The sequence below is a fragment of the Ailuropoda melanoleuca genome, chromosome 1 (genome assembly GCF_002007445.2).
Source record: "Ailuropoda melanoleuca isolate Jingjing chromosome 1, ASM200744v2, whole genome shotgun sequence".
NCBI lineage: Eukaryota > Metazoa > Chordata > Mammalia > Carnivora > Ursidae > Ailuropoda > Ailuropoda melanoleuca.
Genome location: NC_048218.1, coordinates 52959349 through 52986209, shown reverse-complemented (window position 1 = coordinate 52986209; position 26861 = coordinate 52959349). Strand labels below are relative to the sequence as shown.

At 39.2% G+C, this 26861-nt stretch overlaps 1 protein-coding gene across 1 annotated transcript in view; it reads left to right on the top strand.

Moving 5' to 3' along the window:
- The window catches only part of MORC1 (MORC family CW-type zinc finger 1), a 156077-nt gene that overhangs the window by 8009 nt on the left and 121207 nt on the right, over positions 1-26861 (top strand). The window contains exons 3-8 of the mRNA XM_034665385.1: positions 889-923; positions 7568-7636; positions 11234-11324; positions 12202-12310; positions 16035-16194; positions 18530-18635. Coding sequence (XP_034521276.1) covers positions 889-923; positions 7568-7636; positions 11234-11324; positions 12202-12310; positions 16035-16194; positions 18530-18635 — 570 coding nt within the window. The remainder of the gene's footprint in view (positions 1-888; positions 924-7567; positions 7637-11233; positions 11325-12201; positions 12311-16034; positions 16195-18529; positions 18636-26861) is intronic.

The window sequence follows — 26861 nt, the reverse complement described above, 5'->3', positions numbered from 1 at the left end:
TTTTTTTTTTTAAAGATTTTATTTAGTTATTTGACAGAGATAGAGACAGCCAGTGAGAGAGGGGAACACAAGCAGGGGGAGTGGGAGAGGAAGAAGCAGGCTCCCAGTGGAGGAGCCTGATGTGGGGCTCGATCCCATAATGCCGGGGTCACGCCCTGAGCTGAAGGCAGACGCTTAACCGCTGTGCCACCCAGGCGCCCCAGGTTTGGGATTTCTTTTTGGGGTGATGAATGCCCTAAAATTCTTAGGGATGGATGTGCAACTTTGTGCATATACTAAAAACCACTTGATTGTGTACTTTAAAAAGGAGAACTTATGGCTTGTAAACTATTTCAATAAAGCTGTTCTAGGAAAACAAAACAAAAAAATATAGTTGGTGGACCACATTTGGCTTTTGGACCATAATTTGCCAACCTCTGGTCTAGAGAAAACCAGTGTTTCGATTTCTTACATATATGGACGTGTACATCATATACGTTCTTTAAAAACATGTGTAATGTTTTAGTAATTTGTTTCTTTTCATTTTTGGGGGGAACTAAAATATATCATGAAACTCTTCCTGCAATTTATGGATTATTATCCAACTATTTTTTTTATATTTGTATACATTTTTGGTGAGCTTTTTGTGTAACTACCACTAAATTCCATCTCCTTTTAAATTTCTGAGTTTCAGGTTTTGTAACATTCTCAAATTATGAGTGATCATAGGTCTTAGTACGTAAATGTAGAGAGAAACATTTTAGTAATTGTTTTGAAGCAATTTAAGTGGATTTCTCTATTGTTTGCTATCTGACAATAGGTTATACCTCACATAAGCAATTCAGATTAATGTAATTTTTTAAATCATAATTTCATATTGAAGCAGTGATATTTTTCTATTGTTTCCAGAGATGCAGGAGCTGCAAGACTTGATGTGTTTTCAGGTGAGCATATTTGTTTTCTTCCTTTTTTTTTTCCCTTCTAATGGAAAAGCCTATAGTTATTTTGCTTTTATTTTATTTCATGAAATCAAAGCACATTTTATAGATTTTTAATGTAATCTAAGTGCTTTGTGAGTACAGTGACCCTATGGGGAGCCAGGCTGAGAAAAGTGCACTCTGAGAGTGGAATTGTTCACTTGTTAGGGGACCCATTTACAAAATTAGATCTTCCAGGGTTTTGTGAAAGTGTCAGAGTGATGTGGAACAGTCAATTTGCCTGCCACAAGAAAACAGTTTTATTTTAAAAAGCACATTAACTTAATGGTTATTCGTAATTAAGTATACATCATTCTCAACTTATTACAGTTTTAAAACTTGTAGGTAAATGTGAAGTGTGAACATTTGAGGGCTCTAAAATTCAAATGAGCTGTGTTTTCTTCACTGACTTCATTTTTTAGTCACCAAATATTTATTGTACTTATTAGTTCACCTCATTAGAATATGATGCAGTAGATTCTGAGATCCCGTCTTGAATTTAATACTGCCTGGATAAATGTCTGCAGTGTTGAAACTGATCCCCAACCCTGATTCTGTCAGCTCTTCTGTAAACATTGGCTCTTGGTCACAGGCAAGAGGATATGGTTCACGATGTAAATCTGTATCTATAATTAAAAAGCAACGCAGTTCAGTTAAATTTTTCAAGTGTTTAAGACCCCATGGGGCGCCTGGATGGCTCAGTAGGTGGAGCATCCGACTCTTAATCTCAAGTCTTGATCTCAAGGTTGTGAGTTCAAGCCCCACACTGGGTGTGAAGCATACTTTAAAAAGAAAAAAAGAAAAAGAGAAAAAGAAAAAGAAAAAAAAGATCCTGTGTTAGGTGGGTGCTTCTGGTTCATGTGGCAGAGAGACATGGGCATCTCAAGACATCTGAGAAAACACAATGAATGCTCTTCTTCCCTTTCTACTCTTCAGGTTCTGAAGAGTTTGAGAAATGAAACAAGAGAGTCAGTCTTTATTATTCGTTCAAAAATGCTAGTCAGTCTCTATTATTCTAATGTGCTAGCTCCGTTTATCCAAACATGGAGCTTAGTATGAGAAACCCAGCAGATTTGCTGCTCATCTCATACCTCAGAATCAGCTGTGGCGTCAGGCTTCCCCTCAACACTGGTCGCCGGGAGCGAGCGGAGCAGAGTCCTGCGCTCTGCAGGAGGCTCACTCCCAGGAGGGGACAGAGGAGCTCTGAACTGAGCCTCCCTCAGTGATTCTTCCCTAGATCGCCAGTCTGATGAGTGAGAAGTGAGTCTAGGGACAGAGAAGCGTCCCTTTGCTAATATTACTGGCACTCCATTCCACATGGAAAGAAACACCAGTAGTGGAGAAGAAGGAGACTTCCTTACAAATCCCATCAGATAGAGTGTTTCTTGCCCAGGACAGACTCAAGGTATGGTAGGAACGCAGAGAAAGAATATCTCATATGAAAGAGCTAGGGCCTAAAATACGGTTGTGGTTTTTGTCAAGTAGTGTTTAAAAAAAAAAAAAAAAGAAAAACGAGTTTCCCTGTCTGAGGAATTATTGTGAGAAAAAGAATGGAAGTAGATCATTTCAGAGATTCACTTATTCAATAATAGTTTATTGAGTGTCTGTCATGAATGAACCAAACAGTTACTGTGGGTGCTAGGGGTAGAGCATGGAGCAACACGTGTGACGAAATATGTGGTTTCAGGAATGTGTGATCTCATGGGGGAGAGACAGACAATAAGGAAGTGAACAAATAATACACCAAGGAATCAGAAGTGCTAAAAGGAAAAAAAAAAGTGGGTTAAGGGAACAGACAGCATCGGCATTGTGTACTATTTTTCATGAGGTGAACAGGGAGAGTTTCTCTAACCAGGGGCTGTACCGTCAAAGACCTGAATGAGGTGAGGGAGCGAGCTGTGTGGGTATTTGGAGGAAAAGCAGAGAACAATGAGTAGGCTAGGTTGACTAAAGCTACTTGTTAGAGCCAAATAGGTGAACACCTTCAGTGCCGTGCTAAGGCTCTTTTTATCGACACTAGCCATTGAAGAATTTTGAGAGCAGTATCATTCAGCAAATTAGAAATGTGTTCTTTTCTTTTCAAAGAAAGCATGTAGGACAGTCTGTAGAAGCGTAAATGAAGGGGTAGCACGGGTGTGGGGCTATGGAAATGACCTACGAAAGATTTCTTGAGAATTTGAACTAGGGCAGTGGTCCTAGAAGTAGAGAAGGGGAAAAGATTTAAGTTGCATTTCATTCAGAGCACGCATATATATATTTTTTAAAGATTTTATTTATTTATGTGAGAAAGCGAGCGAGCATGTGGGGGGGCAGAGGAAGAGGGAGAAGCAGGCTCCCCACTGAGCAGGGAGCCTGACTTGGGCTTGATCCCAGGACTCTGGGATCATGACCTGAGCTGAAGGCAGACACTCAACTGACTTAGCCACCCAGGTACCCCCAGAGCACACATATTATTGATGAAGGGTTAAAGGGTTGAGAAGAATGATCCAGAATCACAAAATACAACAAATGTCATTGAAATTCACACGCTTTATTCTTTGGGGTTTGTGGCAGGACAACAGCAAGGCATGGCGGTACTCGTTTCCCCAACTTTCTTTAGCACTTGACACACACACACACACACACACACTCACACGTACACACACAATCTTTTGCCATTTGCGTTCAAAATGGCACTTCTTTCTTTAGGTTATGTGTTTTGTGAAAAACCGAACTGATGATTTTTGGTGTTAAATTACCTATTCATAAAAAAAAGTACCTATTCATGTTATGAAGTTTTTTTATTTCAGCAAATCACAATATGGCTATCAACTTAGCAAACTGATTTGTCTTAAAAAATAATAAACCAGGGTCAGGGCTTATACAGCAATAGATAGAATTGATATGGGGATAAATAATTAATCTAAGCATAGGGCTAGTTTTCAAGTTATTTAATGAGGTCCTGGAATTACTTTCCAATCATAAATTTTCTTCAGGTAACTTGAGAGAGGACTATAAAATTAAACATGCTTAATAAATAAAATAAATAAATAAAACTAAACATGTTTAGCCATGTTGTTTTATCTGTTCATTTGTATTGGTTCTAGTAAACATGGATTTGCATTCAATACTCTTTTTCTTTTTTTAGTGCTTACCAAGTGGTAGTCTCTGGGTTAAGTGCTGAGTACACACAGTGCCTGCTTTTAAGAAATTGGCATCCTAGTCCGGGGGCGGGGGGGGGCGGGGGGTCTGTAGAAAATACATGTATATCTTCACTTTTATGGGTGGAGGGCCCTTAGCTTTCACCGTATCTCTGAGGCAACTGTGTTCCAAAAAATAAGAGCCAGTAGTTTGAAAGAGAAAGAGATACACTAGCAGGTGGGAAACACTACAAAGAAAATATGCATTACAGGCATCTGATGATGTGTAGGAACGAAGAAGGTGTCCGAGAAGGGACCTTACAAGAACTAAAGACCTAAAGGGGAAATAGGCCTCTGCCTGGTGAATCAGGAGTAGAAATGGAAAAGGGGCAGTATGTGCAGGGGCTGGAATCTGGAGAGAACATAGAGCACCAACGGAGTTGCAGAAACGTTTGAGATGCTCAAGAGTGGTTAAAGAGAATATTGGCACGGAAGTAGAAGGCTGCAGTTTGGGTGTGGGGAGGGAGTGACAAGAGGTGAGCTTGGAGAGTATATTCATCACGGTTCTTCAGAGAAGCAGAACCAGTAGGAGGGAGCTAAATGGACAGACAGGTAGACAGACAGATAGATGGACAGATATGATCTGCCTCCTTCCCCCCACTCTAGATATGTATGTGTATTTCTATATCAATTTATACATCTGTATTTGTCTACATTTATAAATATTGATAGAGAGTTGGGGGGGTGAGAGGGAGGGATTTTAAGACATTGGCTCACATGATTGTGGGGGCTGGCATGTCTGAAATCTGTAGGGCATTTGGCAGGTTAGAAATCCAGCTAAGGGTTGATGTTGCAGTCTCAAGTTCTAAATCTTTAGGGTAGGCCAACAGCCTGGAAACTCAAGTGCAATTTCTGAGTTGCAGTCTTGACGCAGAAAATTGCTTCCCTGGGGAACCTCAGTCTTTGCCTTTAAGGCCTTCAACTGATTAGATGAGGCTCACCCACACTATAAAAGTTATTTGCTTTACTTAAAGTCAACTGATTGTAAATGTTAATTATATCCACAGATGTTTTCAGAGCAACATCTAGACTAATATTTTACCAAACAGCTGGGTACCAGGGCTTAACCAAGTTGACACATAAAATTAATTGTGAAATTCACACTTGTCTGCGCTCAGCTTTTAGTGGGAGCAGGGAATGAAGCAGCTGTTGCTGTAATGCAGAAGAGAGAGGATGGTTTCTTGAGCTAAGGCAGTGTCATGATGATGGAGAAAGTAGTCAAACTTGGGAGACTAATAATAAAGAGGTGGAATTGAGGAGACGTATGGCAATCCTGAGGTTTTGACTTGGGCAGCTGAGATCTAAGGGCAGAGTGATGGCCATTTATTGAATAGAAACGTCAGAAGGAGAAGTCAGTCTGATGAGGGAAAAGGTTCTGGGGTTTGTTGTGGGCATGCATATTTAATAGATAATACAAATTTATCTGGAATCCTTAGTTTTAAGGAATTGAAATAAACAAGGCCAAGCTTCAGGGTGGAGAGTAGGGCAATATTACATTTCGAGGCAATGATTGTTTGTAGTCCTTCATTAGGGTTTATAGAAAAAGTAAGCGTTGTATACGTCTCTTGGGAATTTTGAATCTTTCCCACCTATTCACCAAAGAAATGCCCTTCTTTCTGCAAGCTCCTTGCATGAGAACTTTATTCCAAGAGCTGCAAAATCAGTTGTTGCGTCCACGCAGAGCCACCTGAGGTTTGGATCAGGTGGTGCCTGGTGCTGATACACAGTATGATAATTGAGGGGGATGTTTATTTCCAAGCCTCACCCAAGACCAGTTAATTCAGAGTTTCTCCGTGTGATTAAAATGTTCAGCCATGGTTGGGAACTACCGCACTGTGCAAAGAACTCCACAAGAGTTGGTTTCCCTTTGTTGAACAGTGGAGAATATCATCCTTGGTCAGAGGGGGGTTGCCCAGAGAAAAGACCTAATGTTGGGGAGGAGTATCCTGATACAGGAGTTGAGGTCACCACTCCAGAGGATCAGGCAGAGAGAGGAACTGGGAAAATGAGATGGTGGGGAAGATCCAAAGTGTTTATAGACTGGAAGGGAATTGGTGGGGGTGGTAGGGGATTAGTATGGGCATGTGACCATAAAATTATGAACCTGGAAAGCTTAGGTACGTATTTTAGATATTTATTTATAGATTATCTTGAACATTATTTAATTTTTAAAATGTAAATTAGGGGTGACCATTGAACACAGAGTTGACTTAACAAATGTGCTACAACTGAATCATACATAGGTATAGAGTTAGCAAATCTGTGGCTGCCTGCAGTTGGGGTGGGGGGGTGGTCATGGATGGGAGCAGAAGGCAGAGACTGTAGAGTGACCCGAGGAAACGTCTGAGGTGATGGGTATGTTTGCTACCTTGATTGTGATGGTGATTTCATGGGTCTGTACATATGCCACAGTTCATCACATTGTACACTTACACGTAAGCAGTTTTTTTGTGTGCAAGCTATTTCTCAAGCTGTTATCAGAGAGAGATGTGGTAGAAGTCATATATCCAAATGTTGAAATTACTCTCAGAGCCAGATCACAAACCAGGCAAAAACATTAGTCTCATTAGTTTTAGTTACCCCTTTCCATTTTTATTAATTAATTAATTTATTTATTTATTTATATATTTTTTAAAGATTTTATTTATTTATTCGACAGAGATAGAGACAGCCAGCGAGAGAGGGAACACAAGCAAGGGGGAGTGGGAGAGGAAGAAGCAGGCTCACAGCAGAGGAGCCTGATGTGGGGCTCAATCCCATAACGTGGAGATCACGCCCTGAGCCAAAGGCAGACACATAACTGCTGTGCCACCCAGGCACCCCATTTCCATTTTTTTTTAAACAAGAGATTATTTTCTGTTATCTTAATGATATCTCTTAATCACCAAAATTGATTCCAAATAACTTATTTTCAAAAATCAAATGCATTTTCAAGAGGCAAATATTTGCTGCCGTTTAAGAAGCGCGCACAAATGGCTTTTAGGGCATTAACTACTTAGAGGAGAGCCTGCGGAATTTAATGAGAACGGCCGGGACTGACTTCAGAATTAGTGCCTTGGTGGAAGGGCACAGAGGTGAATCAGTGGGACAGAGGGATCTTGGGGTCACATCACCATCTCCCTTTATTCGCGCCCCCAGGATGGAAAATACCTGAAGTTTAAAGGCCAGTCGGATTCCAGAGCAGGGCTTGCCCCACTGTATACATAATTTATTAATGTGTAGATGTTTTATATTAATTTAAAGCCGCCTTGGTGCATGACTGCAGTGTCCTGTGAAACTAGCCAAGACACCTTTCTGAGCGACATCATTGTGCCCCAACTCTGTCGCTCGGCAGCTGCCTTCGAGGAGGACAGATAATGATGTAAGCAGCATGACTTTCTGATGAACAAATTAAGGCCAATATTTATTAGTAATAACTGCTTTCTCTTACAGTGGATAATGAAAAACTGCAGGGTGGATTCATGTTGTGCTTCCTGGATGATGGATGTGGTATGAGCCCTGGTAAGTTAATTATCCAGATACCTAACTGGCGGTTCGGGGAAACAGTCAGAAAACCCATAAAATAAATAAAAATAAATTGAGCTATCTATGCAAAAACAGGTATGGAGCTATTAAGGGAAAATAAACCCCAGACTTAACATATTGTTGAACTTTCTAGATTTAAATATTCCAGCTGACAGAGTAAATTCATTGTAATCATCTAAGCCAAGACAAAAAGGGAATGTAGATAAATATTGCAAGAAGAATGAAAAGCAGAAGGCATGATTACTTGTGAGAAAATGCATCGGGGAATGAATGGAAAAGGCGGGTAACTGGATGGATTTTGAGGGTGTTTGAGCCGGCCCTCCGGGTATTGCTTGCAAGAGCCCCGAGGCAGTTTCCAGTGCCTTCAGGCTATTTTTAATTTTCTGTTTAACCTTGAGGAAGAGGTTACTTCTCCTTGTTTTTAGCCGTTTGTTTTTTCTCTGCGTGTTCAAAGGTTTAGTAGCTTCAGTCAACTATTCTCACCATAATGAATATATCTACAATTCATTGCATGATTTTTTTTTTGGTACCTTCAAGGCTAGCCCAAACGCAACACACAATAGGTGCACAATACCAGTTTACTGTGAAATTAAATTGTTATTCCCTCTGATAAGGGCTTTGAGTCATTTGGGATAGCTTATCCCTGAATTCTTGTTTAACACTTGTCTGTGTCCCGCACGATCGGGTTTTTGACCACTAAGTTAAAAAAATCGAGAGTGGAGTTCAAATAATAGGGAACAGTTCTGGTCTGTTCTACACCAGTGGAAAGGATGCTTGGCACTGCTGGAAGCTCAGAATAGAAAGTAAAGCGTTATCTTCTTGCTAGTCTCTGAAGTACTCCTTTGGTATGAATAGTCAAAGATTATTAGCAAGTTTAGAAAATGCTCAGATAACTTACTCAGGTCTCGTTCTGACTTTGTCGGGGTAATTTTGACCTTTCCAGATGTTTTTAACTCAATGTATTGTTGGTTCGTAAGTGTTTAAATAAGAGAAAGAAGAGTTTGTGAGAAAATTATGATGAAAAACAGTTTTGTTTTTCAGCTCTAGGTTGACCTTAGTTAAGTTCATTTTCCTGAATTCTTTTTTTTTTTTTTAAGATTTTATTTATTTATGCGACAGAGATAGAGACAGCCAGCGAGAGAGGGAACACAAGCAGGGGGAGTGGGAGAGGAAGAAGCAGGCTCATAGCGGAGGAGCCTGATGTGGGGCTCGATCCCATAACGCCGGGATCACGCCCTGAGCCGAAGGCAGACGCTTAACCGCTGTGCCACCCAGGCGCCCCCATTTTCCTGAATTCTTAAGTAACAGAATATATGATATATTCTAAGGTACTTCCTTAAAAAAGAGAAAAAAAGAAAAAGAAACACCTCCTTTTATAATACGGCCATGAGCAAAATGATGAAAACATAGAAAAGTGGCAAATATTCAGATCTTCAGAAGGAACTCACACTTCAGTTGACATATACAGGACTATTTTTAAAAGCCCACTAGTGTTGAGAGAGCAATTCTGTGTTAACATTGATTGGAAATCAGGGCGCTTGAGTAGCTCAATTGGTTAAGTGTCTGCCATTGGCTCAGGTCATGATCCCAGGGTCTTGGGATCGAGCCCCGTGTCAGGCTCCCTGTTTAGTGGGGAGTCCGCTTCTCCCTCAAGAAATAAGTTAGAAGAAAGAGTTTATCTGTTGACTGAAAATATAATCTATCTGTGGCCCAAACTGAGTTAAGTCAACCTTGACCCAGAGGGTGACCACAGGAATTTCCACATTCTTGGCTTCCAGTCTTGCCCCATCACAGTCCATTCCTAACACAGCGATCCCAAGGGTATTTGTTTTTTGTTTTAATATAAAGCACCTCAGGGGCGCCTGGGTGGCTCAGTTAGTTAAGTATCTACTTTCGGCTCAGGTCATGATCCCAGGGTCCTGGGATCGAGCCCTGCATTGGACTCCCTGCTCAGTGGAGAGCCTGCTTCTCTTTCTCTCTCTGCTGCTCCCCCTGCTCGTGTGCTCACTTGCTCTCTGTCAAATAAATAAATAAAATCTTTTAAAAAAAAAGATACCTATAAATAAATCACCTTATATCCTTCTCCTGTTTAAAACCCTTAGTGGTTTTTCAATACTCGGATATGATTTGTACTCCTCAGTAATGCTTTGTTTCTTGCGTTATTTGGCCTTTGTCCACCTCTTTGACATTTCTCATGGCGCTCACTCCCTTGCTTATTACACTCCAGCCACACCTGCTGGCCCTTCATTTGGAGCTCATCTTAGATGTCACCTTACGAAAGAGGCCTTCCCTGATCATTCTCTCTGAGGGCCATGCCACATTATTGTTAATTCTCCATCACATTACCCTGGTTTTATTTTCTTCACTTAATGCTCTTAGAAATAAATTATCTCGTGTATTTGTTTCTAATCTGTTTCTCCTACCATGACATAAAGTTGTTGTGGGCAGGGGTCATGTCAGTGTTCTATACGTGTGCCCAGAACTCCGGCCACCATACGTGGGAGTCTGTGAAAACCACGGAATATGGTCTCTGACAACCTTGGATTGATATCCTTATTCATCGGCTATTTCATCTTGGGTGCACTACATATACTCTTTGAATGTAAATTTCCTCATCCATATGCAGATCATCATAATAATATCTACTATGTAGGTTCGTTATAAATATTACATAGACAGTGCATGTAAAGTATATGATACAGTCCCTAGCATATACTAAACAGTAAATGGTTGCTAATATTGTTATTGTGGGTACCCTCACCTAATACGCAATCCCTTATAAAACATGTGATAGAATGTCCAGTTGGCTTCAGACAAGCAGAGTGTCTGGTAGCCCTTACACACCATACATCAGGTGTGCATGTCTGCACACAGACTGACACAGGTCTTCGGGACACTTCCAGAGCATGTATTCAGGTAGGCCAATTGGGAGACCCATTTCTATCTTTTGCTGTGTTCCTAGGAGCATTCTGGTTTCTGGAAGTATGTATATTTTGAAGTTCAGATGATTCTTCTCTAGAATTCCAGAATGCCCTGGAGAGAGCTGGAGAATGACTCTGAGAGTCTGGAGCAAGTGGCCCTTCTTGCCCAGGGAGAGTTAGACCAGAAGCCATTCTGCCCTGCTCAGTCTCCCATGGAGCTGGCTAAGGGCCAAATTCATGGAAAATGACTAGTGGTACAAATAATTATAACACTTATGATTTACTGGCACTTATCAAGTGGCATGTATTCTGTTCAGGGTTTCACAAACAGAGGACCTCATTTAATGTATTTGTCTTCATCTGCAACTCTGTGATATAGGTCTTAGTAGTTCCCTTTTAGAGATGAGGAAATTAAGACTCAGAGTTTAAACTCTGATTTCCCAGGGCCTTATGGCTAGTTCTGTCTGACCTCCTTCGGTGTATTACAGTTAAGATCCTGGTCAGAGATCATGGAGCCTGTCCCTGGGCTGACCCAAGAGGTATCAGTTTGTCCTAATGTCCTGAGAGATGTGTGACATCCTGACAACTGGACCTGTGGCCAGTGTCAATGACTCGTAATTTCTAACCACTGGAATGTCTTTGTCAATTATAGAGGAAGCTTCAGATATCATTTACTTTGGAACATCCAAGAAACGGTCATCAACCTTGAAGTTTATTGGGCAATATGGTAATGGTCTGAAAAGGTGAGAAATTTTTTTCCTTTAAGACATGTATTACTGACACTGGGCTCAATATTTATTTAAAGGCAGTCTCATACAGAACAATCTAGGTTTATAAAGCTTAGAACATATATATGAACTTGAGAGTCTTACCTTGTTTTGGGATTTCCATACCGATAACTGACTTGGATATTTACAACATTTGTAAATTTAATTCTCAGATAGGGGATGAATGGTCTCTCAGGAATGGAAGCAGAAACCCTTAACTTCAGAGCTTCCTTGACTCTCCATGTTCTCTTGTTTCTTAGAGCGTATGTTAGTGTAGGGGTAATATGTGCCCACAGCTTATTTTATTCGTCTGCCTCAATGAAAGTGAGGACAAGAGTATATTGTCGGGGCGCCTGGGTGGCACAGCGGTTAAGCATCTGCCTTCGGCTCAGGGCGTGATCCCGGCGTTCTGGGATCGAGCCCCACATCAGACTCTTCTGCTGTGAGCCTGCTTCTCCCTCTCCCACTCCCCCTGCTTGTGTTCCCTCTCTCGCTGGCTGTCTCTATCTCTGTTGAATAAATAAATAAAATCTTTAAAAAAAAAAAAAAGTATATTGTCACCTGTGTGACACTGGCTATGGACAGATGATTGTTCTTTTCTTGAGTCCTGGACAGCCCTTTCTTTATAGCAGTTCTGTCTCAAGCAAGGCTGTAGAGCTGGGTTGGTTCAAATCCATCTGCTCTACTTTGAGAAAAAAAATCATAGTTGCACCCTTTTGATGATGGGTCAGCAAAACAGGGGAGTTAACTTCTATGAAAAAAAAATTCATTACAGTGCATGGTTTTGTGCCCAGCTGTTACTTCTTTTTAGTATTTGAGATGTAAACCAGTATGTTCTTGATTTTTAATATAGTGGATCCATGAGGATTGGGAAAGACTTTATTCTTTTTACAAAGAAGGAAGAAACGATGACCTGTGTATTTTTTTCTCAGACATTCTGTGAAAGAGAAGGTCTTACTGAGGTAAGAGTTGAGATTGTCCTTTGGTTTCCATGGTAACAGTGTTTTCATTTACCATCTCAGGAGGTAAAGTCTACAGCCGTTCTTTCTGATTATGATTTAGAAATTTAGGAATGTATTTGGGAAATGGAGAGAGGGTGGCTGAACATTCTGGGTGGGGGGTTGTCATTGGAGGCCTGTCCTGTTGTCTTTTTTTTTTTTTTTTAAAGAATCCATGGCCACTTATTTTTCTTGGGTAGCATTTTTTAAGATAGATTTTATTTATTTATTTGAGAGAGAGAAAGTGAGCATGATCAGGGGTGAGAGGGGCAGAGGGAGAGGGAGAAGCAGGCTCCTTGCTGAGCAGGGAGCCCGACGCAGGGCTTGGTCCCAGTATCCTGAGACCATGACCTGAGCCAAATCAGATGCTTAACCAACCGAGCCACCCAGGTGCCCCCCTGTTGACCATTCTTGAGTGGGTTATTAACTCCTAGGCATTTTTCAGAACATTATTTTCATTATCCATGTACCCGAATCTCCCAGAATAAGAGGCGCCCTTTGGCACAGTGAGCTTTTTGGAAGGAGCCTGCAAAACATTTCCACCACTTGTGCCATAAATGGATGATCAGTTTAAAAATAAATATTGGATTAAAAGACTTGGAATACAAAATCTAAAGAAATTGAGTGCAAAATAGACTAAAAACTGTAACCCCAGTGACCATAATTTCAACTCATTTCATGACCTAGTTACACTTTAGTAATTTGCAGTGTCTGAGTTTTACTGTTCAGAATGTCAGTGTAATTCAATACAGGAAATGCAGGTTAAGGAGCTACCCAGCACTACCCGTGGAAGGTAGAAAGCCAGCAGAAGATCATCTGACCATCAAAGTGGTCATAAAATATAGGCAAACACATGGGAGTTGGATACATAACAAAATGAGGGTGTTTAAAAAGAATGCTGTTCAGTGAGTATACATTTCTGCTGTTAAAAATTGTCAGAAGCTGTGGTATGGATGGAAAGATAAGAGAGCCTTGATTGGTCAAGGAGGGTTTTATGGTGCGAGTACCACTTGCAGCTGGGAAGGCTGGTATGTGGAGAGAAGTGGCACGCAGCAGCTCTCAGACCTAGACAGGAGTATGGGGTTGGAAGGACAGTGGGGATGCGAGGGTGTCCCCCAGGGGTGCAGCAGGCCCACTGGCCAGAGTGGGGTGTGGCTGGCTAAGCAACAGTTTGTAGGCGATGGGGAGTAGCTGAGTGGAGACTGATAGAAGGAAAAGCAATGCTTTAAGCATTTGTGTTGCCATTTATGTATATAAAGGCATGGAAAATTGGGCCAAAGCTGAGGTTACAGCTTTCCTAACATGGGCCATTTCCCTTTTTAAAACAAAAAAACAAAAAAACAAAAAACTAAAACCAGCAGCCCCTTCCCATTTCCACTTCTACCCAGGCAATCTCTTTCAACAGTATTAGCTGATTTTTTTCAGTATCTTCCTGCATATCACTATATAACTCACTTACATTACTACTTCATGATTTGATGTATTAACTGCTCATTATAAAAGGATTTATATATTATTTCCTTTGTTTGTATCACACATACATACCTTGCCAATTCTCCACCCTCCCCAACAAGCTCCGTTGTAATTTTACTTATGCTCGTGTTCAGTATTTACGTTATAAGACTATGTAAACACTATTCACAACTATATCCTGTCATAAACTGTTTCTTCCTTTTTCTGCACAATTTTTTCTTTTCCCTGGAAATAGTAATTGTCCGTTTACTGTTCTGTGTACTTGCCACCATCCCTGAATATTTGCTTGGTTCTGTCTTTATCACTATACTCTTTTCAGTCCCATCTTCCTGAAGACTGTGCTCTGGAGTCTTCTGTGCTGCCCCTCACCCCTGCTCTCCACGGTCACCCCTGCTGTCCACAGTCACCCCTACTGTCCGTGGCTGGTGTTCTGCTCTGCTCCCAGGACCTACCCTTGCCAACATGTCTTCTGTTAGCTTTCTTAACAAGGATGCATGAGGGGTCAAGTATTTTGAGACTTCATGTGCATGAAAATATTTTTATCCTACCTGAACACTCAATGATAGTTTGGCTTGGTGTTATTTGTAGGTTGGAGTGAATTTTCCTTCAGGAATTTGAAGCCATAGCTCTATTATCTTCTTATTTATAGCATTGTCATTGAGAAGTCTGAAGGCATTTTAATTTCTGAGTCTTGTGTGTGACTTACTTTTTTATTCCCCCTTCTACTTTCTGGTCAGTAGAATCTTCTTTGTCTCCAATATTCTGACTTAAGTATTTTGCTTTTGGGTGGGTCTGTTTGCATCCACTGTGCTGGTTGCTTATTGGACATTTTCAATCTGGAAATACGTGTTCTTCAGGTTGGGAATGTTTTTCTGTAAAATTTAATTATTTTCTTTCATATTCTCTTTTCTCTCTCTTTGCAATTTCTGTTCTTTGCTCTTGGATGTCTGGAACTGGTTCTTTAATTTTCTTATCTTTTCTCTCCTCTTTTCTGTTCTTTATATTTTTATTTTGTTTTCTGGAAGATTTTCTAACATTTGTGCTTCCAATTTTTTCATAAATTTTTTTCTGTAGTCATATTCTTCGTTTCTAAAAAGTGTGTTAAATTCTCTCAATATTCCTTTTTAAAGACATATAGTTCTGTTTCAAGGATACAATGTTTCCTTTTAGTACTCTGAAGATATTAACAATGATTGGTTTTTCTTTGCCCCTGAAATTTTCATCTGCCTCGTATGGTTTTTGTTTCTGATGAGTTACTTTGTTTGTGCTTGTTTATTTGGTCTGTATTTATCGTATTAGAGGCTTTTCTCAGATGGCTATCAATCCTGAATGTAGAGTATTCCAATAAAATTTCTATTGAAAGCTCCGTGAGAGTGGGGCTGGGGGTGGGGGGCTTGGCAGCTATGAGTGTCACAATAGTGAGCCCTAGCTGAGCTGTATTATTGGGAAACCTTCAACATAATTTTTTCTATGTCTTTCCTTCTGTGCTAGTCCAATGTCTCGGAGAAGACTCCTGCGGTCTTCTGTCTGAAGACCTAGTGGACGGCTTCCTGGGACCCAAATGAGAGAAGAGATCTGGGTTCTCTGTATTCAGTATATATATTTTAATCCCTTTGATCTCAGTAAGGTCCCGCTGACAACTGTGCCTGACATCCTCTAATCCAGAAATGCTTTGTTCTACTCTTTCCAGAGAATAAGCGTCCAGTCTCTATGGAGGTGGGGGAGCTAGTGCCAGATGCGTATCTGGAAGCTCCTATTTCTCTTCCCCCTTTATTCCACCCCCAGAGTGAATGCATGCCATCGATCTCTGAGCCTTGTAGGGTATTCCAAATTGTAAACAGGCTGGTTTTCTCTTCCGGCATGGGCCTCAGATCGGTTTCCCGGGTATGCTGTCATATACCGTTCAACTTTTGAAGTGCTGATACTGTTGTTCCCACTGCCGTCCTACCCATATTTCATCCGGGACTGAAGTAGATTCCATCTGTCCCCACATTCTACAATGGAGCATTTTAGACTAAAACTCTGCGTATGCATAATTGTTTTATGTCTCTTTCTTACAACACTAGAATACAAGGGGAAATAAACTTTTAACTTTGTGTTTTGTAATTTGGCTAGATGAAGAATGGACTGAATTAGGACCAGATGAAAGGATGATGGTTTTTATTTGTGTACTTCATAGTAAACTGATGTGTACATTTTTGTTTTTTTTAAATAGGTTGTGGTTCCAATGCCTTCATGGTTAACAAGAACCAGAGAATCTGTCGTATATGATCCTCAAAAATTCTCAACAGAGTTGTCTATAATTTTTAAGTACTCTCCATTTAGAAATGAAGCCGAACTGATGCAGCAGTTTGATGTGATCTATGGAAAATGTGGTAAGATCATCAACACTCGGAAGTTTTCTTAGAAGTATTTGTTTTTAGTGTCTCTCAAAAGGTACTTGACATACGCTTTTATATTTTTTCTATTTATAATACCATGCAGGATCTCACATGGGGGCAGTCACTCATTTTATCCACATGAATTTTGTCTTAAGTGTATCCAAACATGAATAGCCCTTAGTCCCTGACACTGGGAGAAAGATTTGTGCTTGCACGAGCTTGGTGAAGACTGGATGTGGAGAGGACGACATAGTCTGTGACTGTAGGGAATCCATCGTCCCTGCACTACATAGCAGAGTTGGGAGACGCTTACTGCAGTGTCTATGATTAGATGATCCCGTGTATGTAAGACAGCAGTTTATAAGCCAGTAAATCCAGGTTTCCGAGGCAGAGGGTTAGCAAAAGCTCTGTGGACATTTTCCACGTGAACACATCTTTCTGTATATTCTGTATTCTGCCTGCACCAGCTTTCTACTCCACATATAGAATGCACTGTGTCTACTAACATTTTCCAGTGCCAGTCTTTCTCTAGACGTCCGCCTTTCACATCTAGAAACAAGAAGAATCCTACTCTAGAGAAAGCTATGTGCATTTTCCTTTTTGCAACTCCTTGATTTGTGTAATTTTTTTAGTGAAATTCTGAGAAATTTGTTTCTGACCTGGCTTCTATTACCTTCAAATTTTCTTCTCTAATTTGTGGCATTTTGTTTAAAAATGATTTTTTGTCATCCTCTCCCTTTTTTCTTAGAGGAAAACTAGTGGCAATTCAACAAATATTAATCTTATTGTATACATGATCTAACTTTTTTTTTTTGTATTTTTAAAAAGAGGGTGTGTGCAGGCAGTGGGGAAGGGGCAGAAGGGGAAGAGAGAGAGAGAGAATGAGAATCTTAGGCAGGCTGCATGCTCAGCACAGAACCTGAGCTGGGGCTTTCGATCTCATGACCCTGAGATCATGACCTGAGCTGAAGTTAAGAGTCAACTGACTGAGCCACCCGGGCACCGCTATACATGATATACTTTAAGGACAGCTAATGTAATTTGTTAGTTGACTTTTAACTGTGAAATACTCGTGTGAGTACTAATGAAGGGTGTACTGTTTCTTCAATACTTTTCTAAAGGCTCTATAAAAATTAACACATTTAATTCTCAAAATAATTCATGAGGGGCGCCTGGGTGGCACAGCGGTTAAGCGTCTGCCTTCGGCCCAGGGCGTGATCCTGGTGTTATGGGATCGAGTCCCACATCAGGCTCCTCCGCTATGAGCCTGCTTCTTCCTCTCCCATTCCCCCTGCTTGTGTTCCCTCTCTCACTGGCTGTCTCTATCTCTGTCAAATAAATAAATAAAATCTTAAAAAAAAAAAATATTGGAGATCTTCAGAGAGAAAATTTAAAAAAAAAAAAAAATAATTCATGAGATCTGCTGTGTAGATTAGAAAAATGAGGTTCAAAGAGGTTAGGAAATGTATCTGAGGTCATTGCCCTGGTAAATAAATGGTTGATCCAGGATTTAGACACAGGCATTCTTAGTCACTGTGCTGTTTGTTCTCTCTTGTGTTTTAGTACTACCAAGAGAAGTGTAATTGGTTGTTCTTTTAATTTCTCTGACAGTCCTGTTTGTCTTTGTACCATAATCAATTTGTAAAGAATTTGGATTATTTTGTTAACTATGCTTTAGAGCAGGGGTCAGCAAATGTGGCCTGCGGGTCAGACCCAGCCATACTTGTTTTTGTAACTAAAGTTTTGTTGGAGTACAGCCACACTTGTTCATTTGTGTGTTCTCTGTGGCAGCTTTCGTGCTACAGTGATGGAGGAGTTGTCAGTACACGTGACAGACACCATTTGGCCTGCAAAGCCTGAAATGTTTATTAGCTGGCCCTTTACAGAAAAAGTTTGCCAACACCTATTATGGGGTCTAAAATCAATTCTTCATATTTGTAAAAATTTTAAAACTCATCTTTGTTCTTACATGCGTTGATTGTAGTTCCACCAATGAGAGCTTTACCTACTACATAAATTTAGCTCGGACACCTGACAATTTTCATAATGCAAATTATGAAAAAATGCCAAAGTGTAAGAAACCACATTGAGAGGCTTATAACGAATTGACTAGGAATAAGCCCTATAATGTAGAAACTCAACACTCTTTGGCAGAGAGTGGAATTTGTTGTGAGACTTCTGTCTTGGAACTTATCCAAGCATATTATTTACTGAAGTACAGAAGGAAATTTGCTCTAGAGTAAGCTTAATTCCATAGATGAGATAATAGCACCATGACTAAAATTTAGTGTAAAGTATTGACAAGTCAAATGTCCTTTTGTTCTTCTAGGTACTTTGCTGGTTATTTATAACTTGAAGCTCTTGCTTAGTGGAGAACCAGAGTTGGATGTTAAGACTGACAAGGAAGATATACTGATGGCTGGAGCTTTTGAGGAGTGAGTAGTGTATACGTTCGACAGAATGTCTCTCAGTAATGGCAGCGAGCTGGCTTTGGAGCTCTGCATCCTGGATCTAGGTCTAAGGCCCCCGTCCTTAGGTTCTAGGACAATTCATTTTATGCCAGTTACAGATGAAGTAGGTTAGGCTAGACCACTGATTCCCAAACCTGGCACGCATATATATATATTTTAAAGATTTTATTTATTTATGTGAGAAAGCGAGCGAGCATGGGGGCGGGCAGAGGAAGAGGGAGAAGCAGGCTCCCCACTGAGCAGGGAGCCTGACTTGGGCTTGATCCAGGGACCCTGGGATCATGACCTGAGCCGAAGGCAGACGCTTAACCAACTGACTCACCCAGGTACCCTTGAATTGTTTTTTTATGACAAATTCCCAAGAAGAGAACTACTGAGTCAAAGTGTTTGGGCGTTCACATAGTTCTTGTGAATATATGCTATCAGTTTTAAACTTTGCAACCAAAACCCTTTATCTGCTTTGGGCTAAGGCTCTACAGCCATAATCCAACCATCAGCAGGGCCTTGTTGCAAGATGACAATAGCCTTATGAAAATTTCATTAGGAGTGATGTTCGAGTACACAGGCAGTGGCATGTGCTTCGGCAACATCAGTCTAAGGACAACCTGTTTTAAATTAAAAAATATGTAGATAGAGAAGTCATCTCAGAATTTCAGAATCAGATGAGGCAGAAGTTTGCATTTAACGTGTGATATATTAAATCAGAATTTGAATCTGTGAATGTGGCATGTAGAGAGTGCCAGGGAATCATACGTAATTGCAGGGTGATGTGCAGGAAGTGGGTTATATCTGCCGGGAAAGAATCTGCCATGTTAAATTTAGGCAAAGTGCCCTAAAAGGGAAGATGACAATATGAAAAATAACTTTGTAAGAAATCAAAAGAAAGTTAAGACTTTGGAACAAAGAGGAGGGGAAGGGCTGTGAATATGGAATATTAGTGAAAATATAGTGAACTAATAACAGGAAATAAGTTTCTTCAGAGCCAGCTTAGACAATGTTTGTTTGTTAATTTATATTGTGGTAATTTTTGGAACTCTGGACCAAGTCCCACATCTCAAACTTTTACAAATTTTACCCCCACCCTGTTTTTGTTTTTTTTTTCCCTTTGAAGTAATCAAAACAAAATCAAGTTAACTTGTCTCCTTCTCACTGGTGGCTGTTAGGAAACTTTAGTTACAGTCATACAGATGATTAAAATCATAGTGATTTGCAGAGGTCCTATATTGACTGAATGTGATAGGACTGAGCAAATGGAATGTGACAGGTGGTAGAGGGGAGGGTTTGAAGAGGCCAGCGCCTGGCCTTGCCTCACAGGTGGTCGGTATCAGTTGGCATCTTCAGAATGGACAGGGTTGTAATTGTACTTCCCTATTCCGTACCCAGAGCAGGTATGGAATTACTCTATCCTTCAGATGTTTTACATTTCATTCATAGGACATAGAGTTCCTTATGTGGATACCAGTATGGAATTGTAATTTCATAACTGAGATCTTGAAATTCATATAAGGTATGCCACCCAATCCTGGATCAGAGTGTTCGTTTTCCTTATGCTCTCCTGTCTCTCACTCTTCAGTGTGGTCTACCTGGTGGTCCAGGGACAGTCATCTTTGGGGCAGTGGGTGGAGTGGGCCTCATGTAGCACACAAATATGATGTTGATTGAAAACTACTCAAATGTGCATAAATACATCAATCAGTGTAACAGTGCTTTCTCATTCTCTACCCCCCCAATCTCTCTTCTACTATAGAAATCATTCTGCAACTTGGGTTTTAAATTTGTCATCTAGATTTTTCAGTATTTGTCAGTTTATATTAAAGTCATACTTTTTTCTTCTTAGCTTTTTCTTTTGACATAATTTAGACTTTTCAACAGTGTTGCAAAGATAATACAAAGAATTCCAATATACTTTTCCCTCGGATTCCCCAGATGTTGATATTCTACCACACTTGCTTTATCATTCTTCCTGTCCCTCTTCTCTTTATGCATGGTAGAGACCCATGCATTCCTTTTCATTTTAAGGGTAATAATCTGTCACTACCAGTATTTTGTGACTAAAGTTGTCCTAGATTTGGCTAATGGGAGCCTGTTCAAGCTGGCTTTTAAAAAAAATTTTATTTTTTAATTTAAATTCAATTAATTAACATATAGTGTATCATTAGTTTCAGAGGTAGAGGTCAGTGATCCATCAGTCTTCTGTAATTCCCAGTGCGCATTATATCACGTGCCCTCCTTAATGTCCATCACCCAGTTACCCCATCCCTCCACCCACCTCCCCTCCAGCAACCCTTGGTTTGTTTCCTATGATTAAGAGTCTCTTATGGTTTGTCTTCCTCTCTGATTTCATCTCGTTTTATTTTTTTTCTTTTCCCCTATGATCCTCTGTTTTGTTTCTTAAATTCCACAAATCAGTGAGATCATATGATAATTGTCTTTCTGTGCTTGACTTATTTCACTCAGCATAATACCCTCTAGTTCCATCCACGTCAGTGCAGATGGCAAGATTTCATTTTTTGATGGCTGAGTAGTAGTCCACTGTGTGTGTGTGTATGTACACCACATCTTTTTTATCTATTCATCTGTTGATGGGCATCTGGGTTCTTTCCGTAGTTTGGCTTTTGTGGACTTTGCTGCTATAAGTATTGGGGTGCAGGTGCCCCTTCAGATCACTACATTTGTATCTTTGGGGTAAATCCCTAGTAGTACAATTGCTGGGCCATGGGGTAGCTCTATTTTCAACTTTTTGAGGAACCTCCATATTGTTTTCCAGAGTGACTATACCAGCTTGCATTTCCACCAACAGTGTAAGAGGGTTCCTCTTTCTCCACATCCTTGCCAACACCTGTCATTTCCTGACTTGTTAATTTTAGCCATTCTGACTGGTGTGAGGTGGTATCTCATTGTGGTTTTGATTTGTATTTCCCTGATGTCAGGTGACCTGGAGCATTTTTTCATGCGTCTGTTGGCCATTTGGATGTATTCTTTGGAGAAATGTCTGTTCATGTCTTCTGCCCATTTCTTGATTGGATTATTTGTTCTTTGGGTGTTGAGTTTGGTAAGTTCTTTATAGACCTTGGATACTAGCCCTTTATCTGATATGTCATTTGCAAATATCTTCTCCCATTCTGTTGGTTGTCTTTTGATTTTGTCAACTGTTTCCTTTGCTGTGCAAAAGCTTTTTATCTTGATGAAGTCCCAGTTGTTCATTTTTGCCTTTGTTTCCATTGCCTTTGGAGACATGTCTAGGAAGAAGTTACTGTGGCTGAGGTTACAAAGGTTGCTGCCTATATTTTCCCCTAGGATTTGGATGGATTCCTGTCTCACATTTAGGCCTTTCATCTATTTGAGCCTGTTTTTGTGTATGGTATAAGGAAATGGTCCAGTTTCATTCTTCTGCACGTGGTTCAAGCTGGCTTTTATGTTCTTTTGGCGTATCACCATAGTTTTTATACATTTTTTGGCATTATAAGATGTTTCAGGCTCATATTTACTTCTTCTGTTGCTGTAATACAATCAGCCATTTTTTCAAAGAATCCTGGTTTCTTTTATTGGATAATTGCAATCCTCATTTTTAAAAATGATTTTTTAAAAAATGGCTGTAAAGTAATAAATTACTATACATTGGCGTATAATAGTTTTTCAATAATATTCGGTTATTTTACATTGATATATTGTACATCAGTACTCCCTCAGTGATGATAGGAACTTCGGTTGACTTCACTTTTTCACTATTTTAACAATGCTGATCTTTTTTTTTTTTTTTAAGATTTTATTTATTTATTTGAGAAAGAGAGCAAGCAAGCAGAAGGGAGGTGCAGAGAGAGAGAGAGAATCTCAAGCAGACTCCCCACTGAGTGAGGAGCCTGAGGGTCTTGATCCCAGGACTCCAGAATCATGACCTGAGCTGAAACCGAGAGTTGGCTGCTTAACCACCTGAGCCACCCAGGTGCCCCAACACTTATCTTTTTTTAATTAGAATTTGTATTTAGGTAATTGTAGACTCATAAGCAGTTACAAGAAATAATATAGAGAAAGCCTGTGTGTACCCTTTGCTCAGGTTCCCCATTGCTGTTACTTTGCTAAACTTGTAGTACAACATCACAACAAGGATATTGACATTGATGCAATCTACCTAGCTTGGTGCAAATCCACCAATACATCAGCAGAAGGATCCTTCCTTTTGCCTTTTTTTTTTTTTTTAAAGATTTTATTCATCTATTAGAGAGCGAGAGCTAGGGCAAAAGAGCACAAGCAGGAGGAGCAGCAGAGGGAGACGGAGAAGCAGACTTCCTGCTGAGCAAGGAGCCCGATATGGGGCTCAATCTCAGGACCCTGAGGTCATGACCCGAGCCAAAGGCAGCCCTTTAACCGACTGAGCCACCCAGGTGTCTGCTTCCTGTTGCCTTTTATAACAACACACACCCTCTCTCCTCTTTCCCCACTTGATTTTTAACATTATTAGTATTGTCCTTTGTCTAATAGCAGTTTTTGATATTTTGAGGTTAAATCTGCAATATTTTTCTTTATGAGTTTCTTTTCCATTTCTAAACTCTGGTGTTCTTTAACCAAATATATTTTTTATCGTGTTTTTTTTTTAATATTTGTAGTTTATTTCTGTAGCTTTTTAATCTACCTGAAATTTGTTTTTTGAACATGGTGTACATGGGGGAGGACAAATTAATATTTTCTAATGGATATAGCATTTTAAAAATAGTTTAGCCTTTCCTACTTATTTGAAATGCATCACTAATATAAGCTAAATTCTCATCATATATGGATCTGTTTCTAGATGGCCTATTTTCATATATTTTTTTTCTCTTCTCGCTTCATTAGAACTTTTTAATTGCTGTAGCCTTTAAAATGTGTTTTGCTATTTGGTAGGGCAAGTACTCCTTCACTGTCCTTTTTAAAAATATTATGATTGTTCTTGCAGATGTTCTTTTACGTATGAATTTCAAAATCAGGTTTTCAAGTTTTATTACAAAAAATGCTCTTGGGATTTTGATTGATAGCCCCTTGAATTTATGGATTAATTGGAGAGGAACTGACATATTTATGTTTTGGTTCTTATTTCGGTCTTTTATGTAGTTTGGTGGGGTTTTACATCATTGTATATATATCATAGTTAAGAACAAGTCTTTGGTAGATTGTATGGGTTCAATTTGTAGTTCTATAAGCTGTGTTAGTATGGGGAAGGTAGTTAATCTTACAGAATCTCAATTTACTCATCCAAAAATGGCAATAGTGATAGCAGTAGTGTTAATAGTAGTATATCACAGTGTGTTGTGAAGCTTGCATGATGTATGAACTGAAAAGTGCTTAGACCACTCCCTGGCACAGAGTTCATACTCAGTAATTTCTGGATGATATTATATCTTCATATAGGTCTTGTACAGTTCTTGTTAAGTTCATAGGTATTGTGACTCTTCTTGGCATTCAAATAAGATCTTTTCTCTGTTGCTTTTTCTAATTGTGCAGACAGGAAAGCCATTGACTTTTTTAAAAAAATTTTATTTATTTATTTTAGAGGTGGGGAGGGGCAGAGGGAGAGGAAGAGAGTCATTAAAGCGGATTCCATTTGATCCCTTGACCCTGAGGTCATGACATCAGGAGTTGGAGGCATAACCAACGGAACCACCCAGGCATCCCAAAACCATTGACTTTTGACTGTTGATTTTATATCTTGCCAATTACTGAATTCTTTTATTCTAATAGTTTTCAGTTGGGTTTTCTATTTAGTCTTTATTTGCAAATAGTGATGGTTTTGTGTCTTCATTTCTCTTCTCATTCTGTTTTCTTGTTTTAACTAATCAGTTAACTAAGAGTGGTAATAACAGACAGGATTTTTGGTTTGTTACTGTCTTAATGGAATTCTTCTATCTTTGACAATTAGGTGTGATATTTGGTCTAGTTATTATTCCTTTTAAGCAATGCTTTTTGTCAAACTTAGGAAGTCATTTTATTTCTAGTTTATTGAGTGACTTTTATTTATTTTTCACATTAGGAAATTGGTGTTAAGTTTTTGTCAATGCTTTTTGATATCTGTTGAGGTGATTTAATTTTGTTTTTCTCTTTTAATCTGTTAAAGTAGTATATTATTCTAGTAAAGTGTTTGCTATTGAACTAGCATTTTTCCATTCCTCAAATAAACCCAGCTAGTTCACTGTGTTAATTTCACTAGTATTTTATTTAATATTTTTTGCCGTTATGCTTACACGTGAGACTGTGCTATCATTATGCTTTTATTTTCCTTATCTTATTTAGTATTGGTGTATAGATTATGGTAGAATGAGTTGAGAAGTTTTTCATCTCTCTTTTTGATTCGGAAGGGTTTATGTAAAATGAGTCTTTTGTTTGCCTGTAGGTTTGGTAGAAATTCTCTGAAAAATCTGTAGTCTTATCACTTTTTTGTTTTTGTTTTTACTTTCATTACTTTTGAATTGTGCTGTAACTTAATCTCAGATTTTTAAATTTTTGGATCAAATTTGTCATTTATAATTTCTTATAAAAACATTCATTTTATTTAGATTTGGAAATTTGTTGATGAGAAGTTTTACATAAAAAATTCTTATAAAATTTCTGTTTTCCCCAATCCTATAGTTGTGTCGACTTTTACTACTTTTATTGCATGTTGTGCCGTCTCTTTTTCTTGGCCAGAAAGGCTTAGGTGTTTCAACTGTCTTTAAAAACAAAATAATTTCAGATTCGTTTTAAATCTACTAGGTTTATATTAGTTATATATTTCCCTATTTTCTCCTGCTTTCTTTGGATTTGTTTTATTTGACTTTGTCTGCTTCCTTGAGGTGTATCTTTTATTTGTTTACTTTCAATTCATTTTCTAACCTAAATAACTGAGGCATTTATGCATCCTCCCAGCCCAGCTCTCCTCATTATGGCTCTATTCTGCAGGTTTCAAAAGTAGAACTGTCATTGTTGCTTATTTTTTTTATTTTTTTTAAGATTCATTTACTTATTTGAGGGGGTAGGAGGGGCAGAAGGAGAGAAGCAGATGCCCTGCTGAGCATGGAGACCCTTGTGGGGCTCTATCCCATGACCCTGAGATTACAACCTGAGCAGAGACCAAGGGTCAGTCGCCCAAAGGACTGTGCCACCTCCCCCCCCCTTTTTTTAAAAAGATTTTATTTATTTATTTGACAGAGAGAGAGACAGCCAGCGAGAGAGGGAACACAGGCAGGGGGAGTGGGAGAGGAAGAAGCAGGCTCCCAGTGGAGAAGCCTGACGTGGGGCTCAATCCCATAATGCCAGGATCATGCCCTGAGCCGAAGGCAGACGCTTAACAACTGAGCCACCCAGGCGCCCCCCCCTTTTTAATTAATTCATTATTGCTTATTTCTAAATAGTTTATAAATTCCATTTTGATTTTCTCTTTATCTCAGGAATTACTTTTAAAAAGTATTTTGAAAATCAACAAGTACATAAGTTTTTTGGGGGTGGTGTCAAATATCCTCTTATTCTGATTTTATTATATGGTGATCAGAGAATATAGTTTGCATTGTATCTGCTCTTTGAAATCTGTTGAGATTTCTTGTGGCCTAATGTTTTAAACATTGGAAAAATTGTGAATCTCTGAAAAAGACAGATTCTGTAACATCATGTTTTTAATTAAGTTATTCAGATCTTCCATTTCTTTTTCTCCCTCAATCCCTCAATTTCTGAAGAGGAGTATGAATCTTACAGTGCCTGTGGTTTTGTCCATGTTTCTTTATTTCTTCTAATTTTTGCAGTGTATGTTTCTGAGTCATTAGATTTATGGCAGATATACATTTTAAGTGAACCTTTATTAATATAAAATATCCCTCTATGTTCCAGTTAATGCTTTCTAATAATTTTGTTTCTTTTTTTGTCTAATATTAACCTATGTTTGCTTTATTTTGATTAACTTTTCTTACCATATATTTTTCCACTGCTTTATTCTCAGCAGTGTTGTTTAATTTTCAACTTGTCTCTTATAAATGGCATATAACTAGATTTGTGACTCAGTCTAAGTGCTTCTGTCTTTTAATAGGAAATCTATCTGTTTTACACTTATTATGACATCTGTTATGGCTGGACTAACTCTGCCTCTCATTTTATTTTTTGTATTTAATTTGCTTCTTTGCTTGTCATTCATTTGCGCTTGGCTTTATTTAATTTTGTCTGCCTAATTTTTTCTCCCCCTTTGTGAGATTGTTG